The sequence below is a fragment of the Notolabrus celidotus genome, chromosome 23, assembly GCF_009762535.1.
Source record: "Notolabrus celidotus isolate fNotCel1 chromosome 23, fNotCel1.pri, whole genome shotgun sequence".
In the NCBI taxonomy this organism is placed as follows: domain Eukaryota; kingdom Metazoa; phylum Chordata; class Actinopteri; order Labriformes; family Labridae; genus Notolabrus; species Notolabrus celidotus.
The window spans coordinates 6,450,377-6,472,243 of NC_048294.1; the positions used below are offsets into that span (position 1 = coordinate 6,450,377).

Consider the following 21,867-nt stretch of genomic DNA (forward strand, 5'->3'; position numbering starts at 1 on the left):
GTAACATCATGTGGCTGCGTAACAAAAAGCAAAAGAAACCTGCTAATTAATGAGCTGCATTAGCATCAAAACAGGAGTTTTGTGCGACTCTCTGTGTGCCACACGTCTGGAAATGAGGTTTGTTAGATTCATGCATGATGTGAATGTTGGTTGCGGCTAAAAGCATCCAAATTTCACACGACTTTTCTCAAACTGTTTGCATTTCACATCTGAGTAATTATCCCCTGTTTTCATGACGACAATGCTAATGGAGGTTGGGGAACTTTCATTCTGCTAATGCTCCAACGTGGGTGTTCAATCTGCTTCAACATTCAGATGTGCAAACACCAGAATGTAAACTAACCGAACGCCACTCACCTGGATCGTAAACTGCAAACATGCAATTCGTATGAGCTCACCTCTGCTCCTTCAAGATCAAGAGACGGGGACTCCTGCTGCTCCTCATCCACCAGCACCAGAACAGATCCCAGACCGCCAGGAACCAACACCTGGAACATGCAAAACACACACACACACACACATGCTTCACATCTGCAGGGAAATGAGAGCACACAAGCAAACATTTAGCACATTTTGGCTGAACAACATTGTGGTTTTTTTTTTGACTCACCTGGAACGTTTTAAGCGCAGAGAGGCAGAGAGTGGAGGGTGGAGCACGTCTGCTGTCCATTAACACCGTGAGACCTTTTTCTTTGGCTGCAGGACTGATGAAGGGTGAATTTAGAGTTAAAAGAAGGAAGATAGTCAGAGGCAGAGGCATATCTTCCAGTTTGAACCCATTATAGTCATTTTAGAGGACATTAAGGGACTGATCAAACTTTTCCAACATTCAACTTCACTTACAAACCGCCTTTATTACTAACACCCCACCTGTGGTGACTACTTGATCTGGATTGGACAAAACCCCATAACAAATTGAGCACAGCGTTAGTTCAGGCTGGCCACAGAGTCAAGCTCAGCCCACAGAACATCAGCTGCTCTTAGAGCCAGCCCCTATCAGCTGACAGCAAAATTCCTAGATTGCCTTAACCTGCCTCGTCTTGCTGCTCCCCCTGCAAACTGATTTGTAACCCACCTCCACCCCAGCTCCTCCTTTGCTGCGGTGTCTGAGTTTACCAGTGTCATTTATATTGTCACTGGTGGCAGCTCTGCTCTGTTCTGTTCTGTTCTGTACCCTGGAGGTCTTTGCTGCCGCTCTCCTGCCTTGGCTTTTCATGTAAGCACATGAAAGACAGGGAAGTGTGCTCTCTCCACCTTGGCTTTTAATTTATGCAAATGAAAAAGCATCATATGTGTTTCTTGATGTATGGGGATACGTTTGTTTTTTTGCTGCTGCTCTCCCTGCCTTGGATTTTCATGTAAGCACATGAAAGAGAGGGGAAGTGTGCTCTCCCTGCCTTAACTTTTCATTTATGCACATGAAAGCATCGTTGGTGTTTCCCAATATGTGGGGATACGTTTCTTTTGCTGCTGCTCTACCTGCCTTGGCTTTTCATGTATGCACATGAAAGAGAGGGGAGGTGTGCTCTCCCTGCCTTAACTTTTCATTTTTGCACATGAATGCCTCGTATGCATTTTCAGATATAGTGGGATATGTTTTTTTTGCTGTTGCTGATCTCCCTGCCTTGGGCGTTTCATGTATGCCCATGAAAGAGAGGGGAAATGTGCTCTCCCCATCTCAGGCTTTCCACGTTGGCATTTAGAAAGGCCAGGAGCTCCCAGATCAGAGCCATACTGCCAAATACAATTTATTGCATGAAAATAATTATATCTTTTGATGAGAGTGGTCCTGACTGAAATGTAATTAATTCTCAAGAGCAATCCCAGGGATGACCTGATCACACATTCAACATGTCAAATCAATCCAGGGAAAAGAGTCCAGCACATCTCCCCTCTGCCTGTTTACACAGGTGCAACAATGACAGCCTCTGTCTTAGACTGGCCTGGAGAGTCAGGAAATAATGACACAGATGTGAGAGCAGCCTGAGGAGCTACTGGGCCCCAAAAGTCTCTGATAGGGAGCAAGTGGAGCAACATCCTGTCCTGCAATCAAGGCAACAGCAGTGCGAGCATCTCTAAGCTGCTGATAGCCACCAAGTTCAGGGTCCGCTTCACATTGGGGTCTTGCTCACCCAGTCAGGATTCTCATTTGCATCACCACTTCTTTATTTCACATTTTCCCTTGCAGAACTTTGGTTTTGAACTTTTGTTTGAGTCTGTTGAGAGCCACAGTTGAGTGTTTCTTGTGACAGGTTTACTGCCAAGTTCATGGATGCTCTTTAAAATCAAGTTTGAATCAGCTTGCTGGCACATGCTATGTTTTCTTACCCCCCCACCTTCAGATGTGTTTGGCAATGTCAGCAAAAAGCAAGTCAAGCCAAACATATTTATGAAACACTTCTGGCTGAACAGGTTTATATGTGAGTAGTGTGATGGAAAGCAAATCAACTACTCTAGGTTATATGAGTTCATACAGATTCAAGGTACAGATAAAGGATTTGAGGGTTAAAGCAGGGCGTGAGGGTAAGGAGTAATCAGAAACAACAGGGCGTCATTTCATGGTATGAACTCTGATAATTGCACGGAGGCGTTGACTAAATCTACAATTTTTCTGTGCCTGCTGATATCCAGAAACTTAAACTTCAGCAATGTCTGAAACAATCCAAGAAAACCCATGATCTGTGTCTACGAATTGGCAGGAGAAGCAGCCTTACCGTGTGATTCTGTGGTAGCAGGCCAGGACCCGGGACATCTCCTCCTCAGAGACGCTCTCCTCTGATGCATCTGTCGCAGTGAGGATGAGGGCACGCCCCAACCTGTCCACTGTACCTGCGGTTGGCAAGCATCATGTTAAGCATTTAGAGAAAGTTTGAACATGCAGAGACCACAATCAGTGGCTACATCGGTTGCCACTTCTTGAGTGATAATACTTTAAAGCAGGGGTGTCAAAGTAATTTCAATTCAGGGGCCACATACAGCCCAAGTTGATCTGAAGAGGGCAGGGCCAGTTAAATCATAGCATAATAAACCTATAAATAACGACAACTCCAAATTGTTCCCTTTGTTTTAGCGCAAGAAAAGTACAAGTACATCTTAAAAATGTTCACCATTTTTACCGAGCACACAGGTTTCCCAGTCACCGGACACAGTAGTGCTAGTGTTAGTAGGGAAGGAGCGCACCTATGTATACCCACATGTATGGTAAGCACATACAAGATTTGAGTCTCCTTTCGAAAATAGTGGATCCACCGCTGCTACATATACGTAAAAATCAAAAGTGTTGATTGGATCTTGAAGTGCTCTAAAAAGTCTATGAAATTCTACAAGATTATGCAAACTGCAAATATTATTTTTTCCCCCTCATAGAATAAAAGTCCTGGAGCGCCGTCAGCTGTTTGATTGTATGCACCCCCTAGAGGACAAATTTGAAATAGCAGTTACTTTTATTAAAAAGTTGCAGTAAATGTCTGTCATTTTGAAAAGCCATCCCGCGGGCCTGATTGGAACCTCTGGCGGGCCGGTTTTGGCCTGCGGGCCATATGTTTGACACCCCTGCTTTAAAGCAACACTTCTAATAAGGGTTTGTGGGATGCTTGCCAATAGTAAAAGTTTCCATAACATAAAGCTAACTTCAGCACCGGTCATTTTTGTCAAATCTGAAAACTAGAACATGACTGATATTTAATTTGGTCGATGTTATCAGGCCAATATCTCCCTATCTTGATATATTGACGTCGGTGTATGTATGTTGATATATGTTTCCATATATTTGGGGATATGGGAGTTTTTCTACAGAACATGTAACGCAGAAAACAATGCTAAGGAGGATTTAGAAATCGCATCATGACGAGGTTTCATATACAAAAGAAGTTACAGAGGTTTCCTGGTAGGATTTTGATCAAGGTGCTTATTAGCAGGATTAAAACAGCGGGCTTTAACAACAACTTACCCGTCATCTTAAGCTTCCCTGACTGGAGAAGCTCTGTGTCCAGTTCTCTCAGAAGAGGAGGAGTTTTAGATGCGACACCATTAAGTTGGTCAGGACTCGTCTCTCCTGAACCTGACTCACTTGAGTGGTTAAATAAGGATGTGCCTGATTGGCCATTGCAGACAGGCAAAGACTCTGCCTCCGTCTCTGTGGAGAGACCCAAAACAAGTTATAGAAAATATGGTGGTGTTTCAAGATTGTTACCCTCCATTGATCATGCATCAACATACAGATATCTTCAGACCTGCACTGCTTTTTCTTGTGTCTTCTGTCCTGTCATTAGTTGAAGTTGGCACTCCATCAGGTTCATCTGCCTGTTCCCTCGGTTCCAACTGGTTCTCCTCTTTGATTGGCAGGTTTGCCACAGCAGAGGAAGTGGTGGGACTTGGTTGCAAAGCTTTACCCTGCTGTTTTGAGCCTCTCTGGTTTGCACGACCACCGGACCTTGCCCTACCTTTAGCTCCCTTTCCCTTCCTCTTCCTCCTAAAAACAAAGCACAGGAAGTTTTAATGATGTGCAGAAGAAGGTTAATAACTTATACCACTTTGGAAAATGTGTTTGACATGTTGTCCTCAAGAGGAAAATAGTTTCAAGCCTATATGTGCTGAAGTTCAAGCATAGAGTTCACGCCAAAGTGTGACAGAGCTGAGCTTTCATATGGAAGTGTGAAGATGAAAACAAATAAGAAGACAGGGTGTGGTATCCCTTAAAAGTGGATCCATACCTTGGTGCTCTGAATCCTGCTGTTTTCACTTCCTTTCCTCTTGGACACACTCTGTCCTCCGTCTTTCCGTCGTCCCCGTCTTGTGTAACCTTTGCGTTTGATGTGCTCTTCATTTTAGATCCACTGTTGGTAGTCTCTCCACTTTCTAAAACTCCAGTGAAAGGTCTCTCGGGTGCATCTGATCTTGGGGTGGTGGCATCACTGTCTCCACTCAGTGGTTTATCAGTATCCTCGAAAACAGAGTCTGAATGCGATCCGTGATCTGACTGGCCCTCTATAACATGTCCACTTTTGTTGTTCGTCCTGTCATGGATCTCATTTGTGACCAGGCTGTTGCTGGTTTCTGAGTCCTTTGTGAGACTGTCTCTATCCTTGCCCACACCAGGTCTCCTTTCTTTGAACGGGCCATCAAAATAAAGCCGCTCAGAGTCTCTGCTGGTTTTATCTCCTTCGTCAGAGTCATGGACAGAAGAGGAGTAACACCGCCTCCCGCCTCTGGGCTCAGTTGCTCCCATTGGAGGCCGAGGTGGTGCAACGTCACCTTTGGGGGTCGCTGCCTCTCTTTTAGCACCAAGGAGGGATCGAAAGCTTCCTGACCCTTCCAGTCTTCCATATCCCCAAGCCCTCCCCTTCCTGAGTTTAATGGCTTTACCCCTCCTGACCAGAGGCAAAGTCTTGGTCTTACATATTCCATGCATCTCCAGGTACCTCTGCCTTGTGTCAACCCCTCCATCAGGACCCAATCTAGGCTCCAACAGCTCCACATAGTCCCCATCCAGCTGAGGAAGCCTCGCTGTCCGCCCCAAACCGTCTTCGCTGCGCCTTCGTCTGGGAAGGGCAGGCCCATGGCCTAAGCAATTTGGTGGTGAAGCCTCATCCTCCTCCTCATCCCAGGACCAGGAGTCAGGTTCCCCAGAGGATGAGCCTCCCCAGCCTCCGAGGCTGCTGCCCCCCTCACTGGGAAGGCGTTTCTCGTGGTTGGACATCAGCTCCTCTGAAGGGTCGTGGATGAATTTTGGGTAGACGACCTCCTTCCAGGGAAGTCGGACCACACCGTCACAGGTACTGACCAGGCAGGTGTCAAGTCCTCCTCCGACTAGGCAAAGATAAAAGAAACCAATTAAGCAAAGTTTGAACTCATTCTTTAGCTTTGATGTAAGGCTATTGTCGCCACCAACCACCATCTGTCGTCGTTCATAGACTTCTCCATTCTCTTGCTGCTCTTCCACAAGCCATCCCTTGGTCATAAACTTTCCTCTTCAGACGATTATCCCTAAGCTTACTGAAGTCTTCTTCAAGGTCCTACTAATTGGCAAAGCGCCTATATTTGAACATTTCTGTCATGAAAATTGGGGAGTAGAGGGAGGTAGAGAGTACAGCCTAACCGGGACAGGGTGAGTCCTAGCCAAAACAGGCTTCTTATCCTAGCTCTTGCTTCCCTGTCCTCTTTCTAACACCTCCATACATACTATTCCCTCTGTTTTATCTCTCTTTTCAAGTCTTCTCCCTCATTAAAGTGGCAAAGTAGGGGAAGGTACAAGGTACAGCCAAGCCTGGCAAGAGTGAGCCCTATCCCCCAAAAAAGGCTTCTTGTTCTACCCCTGCCCTATCTATTTTTCTCAGCATCTCTGTACAGACTCTTGTCTTTGTTGTCTCTCGTTTCTCTCTTCTTCTGTATTATTTAATGCAAATGGAGTTACTGTAAGAGGAAGATAGAGCATACAGCCTTAACTGACGAGGGTGAGTCCTAGCCCAAAAAGGCAACCAGCCTCCGCCTTACCTGTCCTCTTTCTTACATCTCTCTACATTTTTTCTCTCTGTCTTTTATCTTTTCTTTGCATTTTGGCTTGTAGGCATGATGCAAGGTGAGAGCTAGTATGGAGGAGGGTGGTTCTGGCACGCCAGGGCCAATTGTTACGCCTAGCTGAGGTGTCGTGGGTCTAATTTAACACCAGTGAAGGGAAGTGCCCACTAAATAACCTGATAATGCACTGGCTCTCCCATCAATCGGCACCTTTCTTCAAGATTGGGTATTGGGGGACATTAAGGGGTCATCTAGTAGTTGATGTACCTTATGGTTAAAGCATCAATATTGGGACAAGGACGTAATGGGATGGGTTTCTTCACTGAATACTTGATTTTTTTTATTTGGAATTGACAAATCAACAATAGTTTGGGAATCCTTCCCTCTTACCTTCTCTCTTGTAGCCTCGTTCTTTGTTGATGCTGTGCAGCCACTCTGTGGTGAACACAAGGGGGTGCTGTGACTCGGGTACCAAGACTTCCTGAACAGTGCGCCCCCCAGGTGCCAGGCATTTCAGGGCAAGGCGGGGGCAACGGGTAGAGAAGGGCACCACCTGCAGATAGAAGTCATTACTGCGCAGGAGCCTCCAGTCCAAGGTGGAGAGCTGGACGACCACTTTCTCACCAAGACACAGAGGCCAGCCGGAGTGGAGGAACAAGCAGCCCAGGTACTGAGACTGCGATGACAGGAGGGAAAGGAAAGGCAGAGTAAGAGGGTGAAAAAAACAAAAAACATCTGCATCAAATTGAGCCTTGTGTGCCAAGTCTTTTCTCTATACCTCTTTAGGTAGCGTAGTACTCTTGCTTTTAGAGTCCCCTTTCACCAAAAATGATCCAATTTAATGCTCATGCACAATCTTGCGCTCCCATTCACAAATCACAGCCCACATGAGCCAAGCGGAGCCTGCCTGCATGTCAGCGCTCGGCTTAGCTGTTCAGTGAGTCGAATTTCGAGAACTGATACCACACCAGTCGACAGAATTCCCTACATCAACTGGCCAAACGCCAGCGTCATACACAAACACCAGACATGTGACTCACGCGGCGTTTTTCTAAAGTGTGAAAGTGCTTAGCTGGCGTGGCACTGGCAGAAGACTCTGGAGAGCCACAGAGAGTCAGGGTGAGTCAGAAAGACAAACAAGCAACACGTCACTACAGCCGGCCACTGTTACAACAGTCCACTGTGTCATGAGGCACATCCAGAGACTCCTTCAGACTGAGGAAATCGATCTAAATCAAGCACGCTGAGCAACGAGAGTCTAAATATAGAACACCTCACAACTAATCTTGAGTTCTGTGAATCAAGGTGGAAAGAATGAAACAGCACCTCAGTCCAATTGCGTCCCGGCGTTAATCAATGCTGTCAGATCTATATCCTCTCTTTTGCAGTCTGAGGTAGGAGAACCTGTCTGTGCTTCTCCTGGTCACGTCTAATCGACTGACACAGGGCTGCTCCCTCTCCCCTCAGTGCCCTCCAGACTCACGAGTCGTGATCAAATTATAATCCTTACTCACTCTCTCTAACTACATCCCTATTCCACCTCTCTGTTCCTTTTCGTTAAGCTTCTCCTTTCTCTGCAAAGTTGTGTGGCAGGAGAAGCTGGTATCTGTCAGGGTTTTGAGAAGCATGTGCAACTTTTTCTTCTCTGTTTTGAGTCAGCCCGCATTCTGTAACCCCCTCTACGGCCCTCCTCCCCCTCCTCCCCACTACCTCACCCTCAATGTCCCCCACTGTTCACTCCATCTACCACACCTACCATTTCACAAAAATCCCTCAATCAGTCTACTATAATCCGCAAAGGCCTGCATCTTCTTTTTTTTAGTGCACCCAAGCACGCACACATGTGAGCGAGAGGACTGTGAATGAAAGCCATGTTCATTTTCCCACCGCTACTCTCTCTCTCTCTCTCATAGCTAACACACTCACATATGGAAGGAATTATTGTCATGACTCACAGTCTAACTCCCGTCCCAGGCTGCTCCACTCAGCGACAATGAAAACATAGTTTGCTCACAATGCCAGTTCATACGTGTGTGTGTGTGTGTGTGTGTGTGTGTGTGTGTGTGTGTGTGTGTGTGTGTGTGTGTAAGTCTAGGAAAACTGTAGAAAGGAAATATGAGACACTTCTTCGCCTCCAAGCTTCTCCTAAACAGTGTGTGTTGTTTATCCTTGTGTGTGTGTGTGTGTGTGTGTGTGTGTGTGTGTGTGTATGTGTGTGTGTGTGTGTGTGTGTGTGTGTGTGTGTGTGTGTGTGTGTGTGTGTGTGTGTGTGTGTGTGTGCTGGAAAGCTGAACTAAAGGAATGCTGTTGGTTATAAACATAAATCAGAAATGCAGGCGAGGGATACGAGGACACAAAGTCAAAGTTGCAAATTCGCCCAGTGTTTGCAATATGTATCTTATATCATACTGTTTCCATGAAAACTGCAGCCAGAACTCCTTTTATTTACGCTTCACTTCACTGTGTTTCATTCATCTCCGTCCATTCAGTGCAGCTTCCAAGACAGGAAACCACCTCTTTTGTCTGCGGGTCACAGCGGCTGGTAAATCTCGGATTTCACCAAGCCACTTTCACTAATTTCAACGGCCGTGTACAGCTTTGGAGCAGACTCGACCCTCCACAGCGTAGTCAGGTCACACATGTGTCAAATTAGAAATGCCTTGAACTTCTCTTTGCACTGGTTCCTCCCTGTTATCTGGGGCTGTGTGAGACTAGACTGGGAACTTGTCGAGAAGAATCAAGGGCGCAAAAACCGAGGGGTTGAGATTGACTTTGACGTGACTACTGCAGGTCTTGAGTTACTTGAGATTTGATCACCAAAATACCCTGGCGGGGAGTAGGTGTTAGTTGAAGTTGCTGCCAAACAACCTTTGATTACTTTTCTTCAGCAAAGAGTTTCAATGAGTGATGCATTGAAGTGTTAAAAGAAATCAGGATGAGAGTTTTTTCAAAAAATATGATTGACACATGTACAGGAGAAAGCCAGTTTACAAATAAAGGTACTGGTTCGTCCACAAGGGGGCGCAAGAATCAACACAACCTGAAAGTTCCTCACAGGACCTTTATTGATATTGCTTAAAAGCTATGCCTGGGGGGTAGGTGTCATTCCACATTGATGAAACTTCCTTTTTTAATTGTAAGTTGCATGTTAAACATTAAAAATTAACAACAAAAGGCAGATGTTTTAATTCACATTACTCCACAGGGGGGGGCGCAAGAATCGACACAAACTGAAAGTTCCTCACAGGACCTTTAAAGCTCTTGTGAGGAACTTTCCGATTGTGTTGATTTTGGCGCCCCCTGTGGACAAATGTGAAGTGTTTTTTTAAAGCAGAAAAATCTGCCTTTTGTTGTTAATTTTTAATGTTTAACATGCAACTTATAATTAAAAAAGGAAGTTTCATCAATGTGGAATGACACCTACCCCCCAGGCAGAGCTTTTAAGCAATATTAATAACAAAATAGTAATACTCAATCGTGTCACTAATGATCTAATTTGCCTTCATAGCTCCAAAAGGGGCATCCGTATAAATTTGACACGGTTTCATCATGGTCTAAAAACTCCCTACAGGAGCTTTAATGTCAAACAGCCAACATTTGCACTGTTATTCAGAACTCTACCTCTCGAGAAACTCTATGTAAAGGTCTAACTTGGATTAGTCTAACCCCCTCCACCTAAATAATGACTCAGACTTGATCTGACTGAGTCTTAGCTATGACTTTAACTTGTGTTTGGTTGCCCCCAAAGACTTAAACAACACCATTAAAGCAAACAAATCAGCTGACAGATCTCTCATATATTTTCTGAACATCTGACACTTGATTCTGCATTTCATTAAACATCTATGTGTGTGTTCCCAAGCCATACTGTTTGCATTTTGGAACTCACACAGGCGTGCTGCTGGAGTTTGTGCAGGAGGTGCTTGGCGGGAACGAAGTAGTCCAAGAGGTATCGAAGACTGTCGTGTTGATAGGTCGACTCCAGGACTGAAAAGACCTGGAAGGATGCGCAAAAAACATAAAAACAGAAAGAGCATAAAAATCAACACATTGAGGCTAAAAATCAACACATTGAGGCTGTGCATGTCTTATGATTTGAATGAACTCAGAAGGGTTTGCAGGTCATGGCTGTTTGTGGGAAACCTTCCATGTTGAAATCTTAGTTTCTCATCAACTTTGACCACTTTCAGCGAGGCTTCCATGCATTCTTGCGTGTGTCCAATGGATTTTTGGAAGGGGGTTTTAATTTCTCAAGGGTGGAAAAATATCCTGAACTCAGACAGCATGTAATCCGAAATCAAAACAAGGAAATCACACAGACTGTTTGAGTCTATGAAGGATTTTACCCTATGGCTTTTTGCATAGCGTCTAAGAAATTTGATTGGAAGCAAATTAATTTCCATACATTGTATAGATAGTCCAAAAATTTGTAGCTAGGATTCCCAGTGGTGCATACATAGTATTTCAGTGAATAATGTGACTTTTGGGCTTCTAATGTTAGACAGCTTTCCCCAGCCGACTGCTCTTTCTTAAAATAAATGTTATGACGTAAAAGCAGAAGTTGAATTTCGGTAAAACAACTCATAAAAAGCTTCTTGTTAGAGGAAGAGGGTTTGACTGTAATGACCAGCTGGCTGGGTTTGTTTGTGTTGGCTCCTGGCAGCAGTTTACATCTGGGGGAAATCCACATTATCTGCACTGCATCGCCTTTCCCGCATACTCCCAACATCACCTTATCATTTAATTAAATCTGCATTATTTATATCCTCTATTTATTTGTACCGGAGTGGATAGAGAAGGTGTGTGTGTGGGTGCTACCTGGGAGAGGAGGGGTGGTGCCGTGCTCTCAAAGGGAGGGTAAAGTGACGAGAGCGCCCCCTGCACGCAATCCTCCATGGCCTCCGAACCCTGAGAGAGACACACACAGAAAGGGTTAACGCTGAACCGGACACTGAATCGACTCTAATGTCTCTGTTTGTGTTCGACAGCCGTGTTGTCTCAGTTTTTTTGCTGACGGGCAAATATACACACATATTCTGCTCTGGACTTCCTGTTGTATGGTCAGGGGAGTGTCAAACATTTCCTCCAAGGGGCAGTAAATGTAACAACCCTCAGAACAAAAGAGTCCAACCACGTCAACACGTTAACTCCCCTAAAACACACACACCATTCAAGCATGCCCGTTCACACACACATCATAAGAGTGGGCCGGCCCGTGAGGCGGAGGGTGACAGAACAGTGCACGCAACACATTTACTGTTTATTTTTCTACATAGACTGTTAGCATGGCAACCAGCTACTTTTTTTTCCTCTCTTTTCCAACTTCTCCCACATCACCCCTCCAAACCTCCCCCCTATCTCCATTCCCAAACTTTCACCCCCTTTGCTGCTACTTTTTCCATCTTTTTATAACCCAACGTTCTTTCTTTCACCTCCATCTGACACTCTGAATGTCATCTGACAACAATTACACCGGGATTCTCTTCAACAGACGGCGGATTGTGCTCCATGACTACAACAGCCGAGGGATAGAGAAACCCAGAAGGGGAGAACATGGTGTTCGGAAAAAAAAAGAAGCGAGTTGCTATAGAGGAGTAGAAGCCAGGAGGGAATGAGTTGTTGGTGGTGTTGCTGGGGAGGTTTATTATGGAAGATGAAGTCCCCAGGTTCAACAGAATTTGGGAATTATTTTCTGGCTTTGTTTTTGTGTACAGAGAGGGGGGGGGGGGGGGGGGGTTGTGGTTCGCCACAGCGGAGGACAGAATGAGTATTACAACCACAAACATCTTCAAGACCAGATTTTTTTCTTTTTCAAACTTATGCAACTTCAAGCTGTGCCCAAATAATTCAACAAATCTGGTGCTCAAACTGAAGTTGAAACAAATGTCAGGACTCGTTTGAAAATGTTGTTGACCAAAGTCTGAAAGAGGAGGGGAGAAAAGTTGAAATTTAGCCGCAGAAAAGATCAAGCGGTTACAAAGAGCGACAGAAAAAGAAAAGAAAGACAGATATGATCAATGTGAGTTAAAAAACTGAGGAGGAAAATCTGTAAATACATTTGTACTAATATCAAAACCAGTATTGGAAAACCCTCAGATACAGCCGAGGATCAGAGTGGGGTATTTGTGAGTTTGCAAGTAAATGCACCAATCCAATAGCGCAGCATTAGCGAAGGTAACACTACTGTATGTCGACACAGTGTTTTCAGCTATCTGTTTTCTTTTAATTATGATCATTTAACCTTGTAACACTACATGATAAACAAGTTTCACATTAAAAATCACAGTATTTCTGACTCTCTTCTTAGCTGCTGCTAACATTAGCCTAGCTTGTTACTAAGTGCTAAACTTGTTTTTGGGTTAGATTGCCTGCACTGCACTAAGCCAGGCTGTACAATGACTATACAACAATATATACTATAAAATTATGACCACTATCAACATGACTATTTGAAACAACCACAGTGCACTGCTAGCAGAATGTTGCATTGATCAAGGCTACTATTATACGATACCAGTGTTTTTTGTCTTTACAGGTTAAGGCTGTTTTCTTGTTATAGAAAAATTAGAGCAATCAAAATGTGTTAAAAAGTTTGTAACCGACAAAACTGCTAGCTAGCTGGTCGTCCTGGCTTACACGTGTCTTCCTGATGTATCTGATGCAATCATCCACTCCAAAGCTGTTGTTAAGTGTAAAAACAAAAAACTTTATTCAAAGTGTTTCACAAACCAAATGCTTATACATAGTTAAGTTATCAACCTGGTGACTTATTTAGTGACAAAGTGTTGTCCTTGTTAGCTTAAAGCATTGTTGAATAATCATGCTGGCTTATTAAGTGACAGGCATTGTACTTATTAGCTTGTGGGGTTGTTCTTCTTATATACTATAAAATTATGACCACTATCTACGTGACCATTGCAAACAACAACAACAACAGTGCACTGCTAGCAGAGTGTTGCATTGATCAAGGCTAGCATTATATCATAACAAGTGTTTTTTGTCTTTACAGTTTAAGGCTGTTTTCATGTTAGAAAGAAGCTAGATGGTCAAAACGTGTAAATACAGCAGAATATATGAGCGGTATATATGAACAGTATATATGAGTGGTTTCATCTGTCATGAGGTTTGTAACTAATAAAACTGCTAGCTAGCTGGTATATCCTGGCTTACACGTGTCTTCCTTATGTAGCTGATGCAATCATCTACTCCAAAGCTGTTGTTAGGTGTAAAAAACAAAAAACTTTATTCAAAGTGTGTCACAAACCAAATATTTGCAAGATTATGTTGGAATCCAAACTAAAAAGATGACATACACAACACTACACTGTAAGAAAACTGTGTCACTCCACAGCTAGCTAAGCCTCCACTGACTCCTCACATTGTCTGTGAACAACACACAACTCTATCTTAAAGTGACAGTGCCTCAAAACCTCTTTATCAAAACAGGAACAAAAAAAGCCAATAAAAAACTCAAAGCCCCAAATCCATTAACAATTTTCCTATGTTTTAAAATCAGCATTTCTTTAATAACGTTTAATAAATCAATAAACAGTCATTAATAAACTGGTGCAAACAAGATATCAGAATAGGCTGCTAGCCAAGGCCACTAAGCTAGTTTTTAAGCTAGGATTCCTTCAGTACCCTTAGCCAGGTTATGCACTAATGACAGCTGATGTCTCACAATCATAGGGTGAGTAGTTCTAGCTGTAAAAAAGAGTTCTGTTTATAAGACAAAGTTTTATGAAAACATTACAAACTATAAACAGAGCAGAACCTTTGAAAAGTCACATCAGCTCTACAAGTATAACTGTGCTTGGAAACCTCCTCTGCCGAGGTAGCTCAAGGTAACTCAAAGGGGATGTTTGTTTCTGTTTCCTATCCGTCCTCTTGGCTGCAGAGCTAATTTTTCATTCGTGATTTCAGCCCTTGTGGCACCAGCAGCATGAGAGTGGCACGGCTGTGCTCAACTTCAGGGCTTTATTTTGTTCCATAGTTACAGAAGAGTTTGGATTGGAGCTAAAAAAAAAAAAAGGCAATTTGTGAGGGGATAAAGAGAAAATGTAGAGAAATGTTCTGTAATACAGCTTTAGAATCATGTGAGTCTGTTGGCTCTTTAGTGATTAAAACCACAAAATCACCAAGAGAGAGATTTTAGTGGAAACCAGATATGCAATGTTCTTTGCTAAAGGACATACGGTTAGGAGTTACAAATCATTCCCCTTTACCTTAAGACAAGTTAAAACTTTGGCATGTAGAACAAGTTTCCATGCCGTTAACTGCTTTTAGGAGTCATTATTTTGATTAAGGGAAGAAAAAGCAAACATGCAGCTCTGTGCAGTCCCTGATTGAAAGTTATGTTTCTGATTAAAACAGTAAAAGATACTTTCTTCTCTTTTTTTTAATTTTAGCAAGAAATTCAACACCACCCGCAGATTTAAGGGCCATTTTTTTGTGCTCTCAGGTATGTCTAGATGGGCCTTCATGCATTCACATACAGTAGGAGGTGTCTCAGTGGGCGTACTACAGTAAACACCAGTCTAGCTTGAGAGCATGTTGTAATAGGTATGGTGGTTGTAAAACAGCCTCCTGGCTCACTGACAGAACATATTGAGTCTTGTAAAAGCACAGCAGGGGGGCCCGGGGATTGGGAGGCGAGCCAGCAGGAACTTCCTCTTTCTCCAAAGTACCATTAAAGCATCCCACAAGACTTGAGCTAATTCTACAGAACACTAAATTACCTTAAAGACTGAAACATAACAATGTGCAGCCTCTGATGGCATTTACGGTCAGTTTTCTCATAGACACAAGTCTTTATGTAACATTAGACTGACTTTAAATGCAATTAAACAGTTTCAACAAAATGTTTGTTCATGTTCTGACTGGCAGATAGCTAGCTTACACTTACAAACATGCTTGCATTGTTTATTTCAGTATTAAGACTAGTATACCTAGTTTAAGGACAATGTATTATCTATATTATCTTACAATCTATTTTGGGCTTATTTGAAAATTTTACCAACATTTTTGTGCACAATGTGACTATCAGATAGCTGTCTATTAATTAAAATTGCATTCCACTTGCTTATACATAGTTAAGCTATTAACTTTGTAACTTACACTGTCCTTGCTAGGTTACAGCTTTCTTGAATAATCAAGCCGAAACAATATTTTTGCTTATTTTGAAAGTGTTGGCTTATTAAGTGACAGGTATTGTACTTATTAGCTTGCAGGACCCTTGTTTTAACTATACGAATTATATTTTTCTTTTTCCTCTGTACTATAGAAATGATTATTTCAACAGTTGTTAAACATTTTTACCATCATGACAGGCAGAGCTAGCTTGTTCAGTGACAAGATACTGAGCTTGTTAGCTTACTAGTATAGCTCAGCTAAACCATTTTACCAAATTTTTTGTGCATATTGGGAGTGGTAAATACGTAGCTAGCTTATTTAGTGACACATTTTCATACTTAGTAGCTCAATAGAATTATATAAACAGTTTTAACAACATGCACCTGTATATAATACCTCATTCCCAGCTCTTTTGTACATAGCTAACTCTAACTATTCTGTGCTCTGTATACACTTTATTATATATATATATTATTTTATTTTATTCATGTTTATATCTTATTTTATTCCTTCTTTCTATTAATATTTTGACTTTTTCACAAGTATTTCTGATATTATACTTGTTAGCTTTTTGTATTTGTTAGTTGTTAGCATAGCTGATTTAAACTAATTTACCCACATTTTTGCTTTTATTGTGACTGGTAGAAAGTTAGCTCATTTGGCATAACGATGTTGTGCTTATAGCAATGCTATTTGCTAATGCTATTTAAAAAATGTTAACTTATGTTTGATAATACTGGCACAGCTAGCTTCTTAAGTAAAAAGTTAAATTTTTCAATCACATTAAAACTGGACGATTGCAAGCTCTTTTACGGCAATGTAGTGTATTTGTTAGCCTGTTTGCATAGCTAGCTTGACTTGTGACAAGCTAGCCAGAGGCTGATTATAATGTTATTTGGTTTGGAAGTGTGATCTAGAATACACCAGCAGCACTTTTGCTCCTATTTCCCCCTCAGCACTGTCTTTGTGTTTGCAGGCCTGTAACACAACTTTCAACAGGATACACCACTGCCAAAATCCAGAGAATGGACCCAGACAATGACTCAGTGCACTGAAAACCACGGCTGATAGTGGTGCTGTTTGAAAACGGGGGTAATGTTTTAAAAATAAATCTATCCAATCGTGTGTTTTATCTGGGTAAAGGGTCAAGACTATTTATATGCTTAACTCCTCTCTTACCTATACCTTGAAGAGCATCTAATGCAATCAGCCACTGCTCTGTTTGATCACAGACCTGTACGAGCGCCTGAAACAAAGCAGTCTTTATAAAATGTCTAAATTAGATTTCCTTTCAGACTCAGACAGAAGGAGACTCTCATGTTAAACCTGGAGCCGCTGCTTTAAAAGACTGTTCAGTTACTCCTCAATCAAATACTTGGTGCTAATGCATCCAGGTGTCTTACTTTCACAAGTCACTTTGGGAAAATCTATTGGAATGTAATACGATTAAACGCAAATAGAACTGAGATTGAGGCTTTGGCTTTTTTCTTCTAATGCACAGGTTCCAGCAATTTCTCCAGGCATATTCTCCAATAAGATTTGGTAGACAAACCTTAAATCTTGGTGTTTAAAAACTGTAAAAGTCCAAAAATGATTAATGTGTCTTGGCTTTTTTATAACGCATGCCTAAATACAGACGCAGAGGCCGTGTTCCTGTCTTCTGTAAATGCATAAAAGTGTGCTCCAGCATCCGGTGCAGGCCTCAGTAGTGTTCGCAGTTCCCCAGCAGGGAGAACACAGCACTCATGCCAAGAAGCATTTTGGTGTTGCCGTGTTGTCCCTAATCTGAACTAGAAGCTAGCCGTTGCTGTTTCGGAGATCAAGCACCACTGGCATCTGTCTCCTCCTCAATGGGCCTCGCCACTATGGAGCTATGTTGAGCTTGCAGGTGCTTCTTCAAATTCAAGGTCCAGTTTTTTGCGGATGACACGCTCTTGTCCTCCAGGCACAGTTAACTTTACACTGTGGTGTTGTTCTTGTCCTTTTCACCCAACAAGTCAAACTAATGGGAGTATTTCCACGAAGTAAATGCTGTCCGCTTTGTCATCTCACTTAAACACTAGTTGAATTAGCTAGCTATGTATGCACACTGACGCGACTGCAGGTTTGTTTTCCACTGGTATGCAGCTATCTGACATGAAGTCAGAGGGAAACAGAAACAGTGCAATACAATAAGGGTGGGCGGATCAATTCTAAAATATCGATACTACAGATGCTACACCTCGTTTTTGAAGATCGATTCCAGCGTCAATAGGATCGATACCAGTTTCAGTTTCTCTCTTCTAGGTTTTATCCATTTCATCAAAGAGTAGGGCTGTCTGCAAACAACATTCGGTTCATTTGAGCACACTTAGTGCATGCACTCCTTGCTTCTCCACTGCTGCTGTCCCGTGTGCTCAAACAACGAACAAACGCATCACAGCCACAGCGCGCACCCTGACCAACGGTGCCAATCCGACATGCAATGCATGCCGTGATGGCTGAAAGTGAGAGGAGCATCTTGTGGAGCTATTTTACAGCTGTCACTGAAAATGTAGCAAACTGCGACGTGTGTAGGACGGCTGTTCGCTACTGTGGTAACACCACCAATTTGTTAAAACATATAAAAATCCACGTCAAAGAGAACTCTGAGTTTCAAGAGAAAAGAAGGGAGGAGGAGTAAAATGCTTCAGGCGGAGTATTTGTTGTTTGCCTTTAAAAACTGTCCTGTGTTTTACCACGCATGTAATACATCAAAGAACATCAATCAGTATCAATATTGGCGATTCTGGCTCTGTATTACTTGGTATCGGATCAAAAACAAAATTTGTGGTATCACACACCCCTGCAATACAACTTTGCAAACCCCATCCACTCAGGAATACAGTGACATCGCAGCCACAGCCTGAGTTAACACTTGTTGTTTTACTGAATGATTAGAGATGCAGAGCAAAAAGTATCCCAAGTGTTGTATGATGGTGCAACTTGTAAGAATATGTGGTTAAGTGTCATTAAGTTGGGTTTTAGGGACGACTGCATGGTGACGTTTTTGTGCCTGTGGCCCTGCCAGACGCACCAAAGCTTGCCAGCGAGACCCGCTATCACCTGTTCTGTGGCTCCGCCTTTCTTGTGTTGACATTGTGGCTTTGTTTAACAACAGCATGGGTAGCATGCACATATTTCTCATATTCAGAACCACCAACTACAAACCCGCGGTGGCATGATCTTACTCATTTGGTCCACTGTTATTTAGAGCTGTGGTTTCAAAGCCACCGGAAAATGTGTTCATACAGCACGTGGAGAGTTGGTGGGGACATTCAGAGCATGAGTTTGCATCCTCCTGTTTGTGTCAAATATGGAGACACACTTGGGAATCAGGGTATGTCACCATTTCTTGCGTCAGATTTCCTGTCTTTCTCTCCTGTACGCAGACTGAAACGGAAGAGGCGGCGGTTGTCTCTCAAACAGATGCTTGGCAAAGAGGCAAAAGTGGAGAGGGAAGCAAAGATATCAGGGAGAAGGTAGAGAAAAGTGGTTGTTAGATTATGAAAACAAAAGATCTAGTTGGAGTTCAAGTGTTTTCAGAAGACATAAAGAAGTTGAACTTTCCAAAGAGTGAGGGAATTCAATGATTTGAGATTTGGGATGTGGAAACATTGAGAGAACCACAGCCCAACAGAGACCAGAAGTTTGAACAAAAAGAGAGGAAAGAGGAAAGAAAAGAGGAGGAGGCTGACCGGTGGGAGAGATCGATGGGAAACAAGAGCAGCAGCAGCCATGATAGAAACCAGATGTAGACCCCTACAGTACACGAAGGACGGATAGAGAGAGAGAGAGGGGAAGAGAGTGAGAGGAGAAAGCTCCAGGAGGGTTGGGGGGTGACAGAAGATGACATGATTAGGGGAAAATATGAAAAGGATGCAGACAGGGTGAGAGGGAACAGAGAAGACGGCAGGGAGGTGAAGAGAGGAGACGGGGGGAAATAGAGACACAGACAGACAAAGAGAAGGGAGGATGGAGGGGAAGAAAGAAGGGAGGCCTGAGACTGATTTCCTCTCCTAAATCTTCATGTGTAATCTCACCTGACCTACAGTAGGGCAGACAGCTCGGCCTGGGTTTTTACTGATCGTTTTAGACTACTTAAGTGCTCCAGGCTGTTGCTGAATAGCGTGAGAAGGCTAGTTTTACAGCAGACCGGATTTCACATCACAGTTTTTGAACATATTTATTGTCTGATATTAGAACAGCGTGTGAATAAGTGAGGCATTTTGTCACTTTTATTGGTGGTTGTCATCCAAGAGTGGGATATTTCCAAGTGCTGTTGAAACATGAAGCCAGGGTGGAAGTGCAAAAAAACTGCAGTTCATTGAGTGTCCACTTGAGGCTGGCTCCAAAGCACAGGAAGCCCCATTGACACCCTTGTTAAAACACCCAATTTAACAGCAATATTATTCATATGTTTGCAGCCTTGCACTAAAGTCAGTTACAGTCTGACCCAGTCCTCCACCCAGTACAGAGTTAGCATTTCCAATATGGCGACCACTATCGTTGGACTTCAGAAAGCCTCTTCAAAAACCAATAGGAGACTACATCCATGTTTTTTACAGTCTATGGATATTTCCTGGGGTAACCAAGCTTAGCCTTTGGTAGGCTTACCATAATGTTAGCTTGCTAGCTCAGTTGTCCAACCGCATCAATCAATGCAATGTAGAATCATTGCAGAGAAACAGTAGAAACAGTAGCCTAGCTTAAACTCAAAGAGGAATTTTTACATTTGAGCTAGCATGTTGTTTTTATTGTTTTCAGCATAGCTTGTTAAATGAAATTGCACTCATTTAATTAATACAAAACTATGATAACAAATCATATTAAAGGGTCAGCAAGAACAACAAGAGAACAAACAATTAAAGTAGTAGCCTAGTAAACACGCTAACAGTTTCTGCAGCAACTTAGCGTTAGCACACCCGCTTTGTGAGATATTTTTACAACAAACTATTTCAAGCTGTCCTTGTCAGCTATGAGGGCCATTGTCCCTACAATAGCATAACACCATCACCTCGAGAAATGACTAATGTGAACACACTAGCAGAAAAGTTGCTTGTGATCAAGTAAACATGTGATGTAGCAACATCAGTGTCAATTTGTCATTCTATTTATCACCATAGGGTAACATTTTATGTCCCTCCAGCTGTGTTTTTGACAAAATTTTTGAGAAGCTATATGTTCCACTTCCGGGAGCAAACTTTAGCTAGCTCATTTTCGACTCATTGGTTAGAGCAAAATGCTAAAAACATCTTTCTGCAGACCCGAACAAAGTAGCAAAGTCATGGTATTGAAAACTGAAACCATATGCTCAAAGACGCTAAAATAATGTCAAACTTAAGCACCAGGACATCACAAGCAACACCTGTCATTTCACATTTGATCTATTAGTAATATGACAACACGGATTAGAACAGCTTTGACTGAAAATTGCATGATTTCAAAACTAAAGTGGTGTCAACAACCACATGCTAACGTACTACATGCCCAAACAGTGTGCACTGTATAGGGCCCAATAACTTGATTAATAGCTTATGCAAGTCCTCTCCAGACCATATGACTTCATTGATCAGATATTTCTGGTCCATTTTGGCTAAGCTAGCACACCTGTTGAACTTGTATAAAATTCAAAAGCAATATAGAAAAGTTTGTAACTTCTACAACTACATGGATATTTACATATCGTTTTAAACATGTGAATGATGGATACTAAAATTTGTATGTCGCTTGTTGTTAGATAGATAGATAGATAGATAGATAGATAGATAGATAGATAGATAGATAGATAGATAGATAGATAGATAGATAGATAGATAGATAGATAGATAGATAGATAGATAGATATCTTTATTGTCATTGTATGGTGTAACAATAAGAAACAAGAAATAAGACTAAAGTAGAATAAAGTATTAACTATAAGAAATTAAATAATAGAATAAGCATATAACTATATATATATATATATATATATATATATATATATATATATATATATATATATATATAAAGAATAGATGCAATTGTTACTTTGAATTTAGATTGTACTTCATACTTGATTTGGGGCCATTCTTAGTATGAATGGTATGATGTTATGCAGTTTCAGACAGTCTATGTTTGCTTTAATCTGGATTAGGGCCAAAATAAGATGAAGACTATTATGCAATTTTAATAAAACAATAACATGAATGGTGTTGGGGT

General features: G+C 42.2%; 1 protein-coding gene across 1 annotated transcript in view; it reads right to left on the bottom strand.

Moving 5' to 3' along the window:
* arhgef40 (Rho guanine nucleotide exchange factor (GEF) 40) overlaps positions 1–21,867 on the bottom strand; it is a 53,127-nt gene that overhangs the window by 29,493 nt on the left and 1,767 nt on the right. The window contains exons 2-10 of the mRNA XM_034676591.1: positions 11,335–11,424; positions 10,406–10,513; positions 6,907–7,192; positions 4,713–5,808; positions 4,233–4,471; positions 3,950–4,135; positions 2,715–2,829; positions 611–704; positions 399–488 (exon numbers count right to left, since the gene is read on the bottom strand). Coding sequence (XP_034532482.1) covers positions 399–488; positions 611–704; positions 2,715–2,829; positions 3,950–4,135; positions 4,233–4,471; positions 4,713–5,808; positions 6,907–7,192; positions 10,406–10,513; positions 11,335–11,424 — 2,304 coding nt within the window. The remainder of the gene's footprint in view (positions 1–398; positions 489–610; positions 705–2,714; positions 2,830–3,949; positions 4,136–4,232; positions 4,472–4,712; positions 5,809–6,906; positions 7,193–10,405; positions 10,514–11,334; positions 11,425–21,867) is intronic.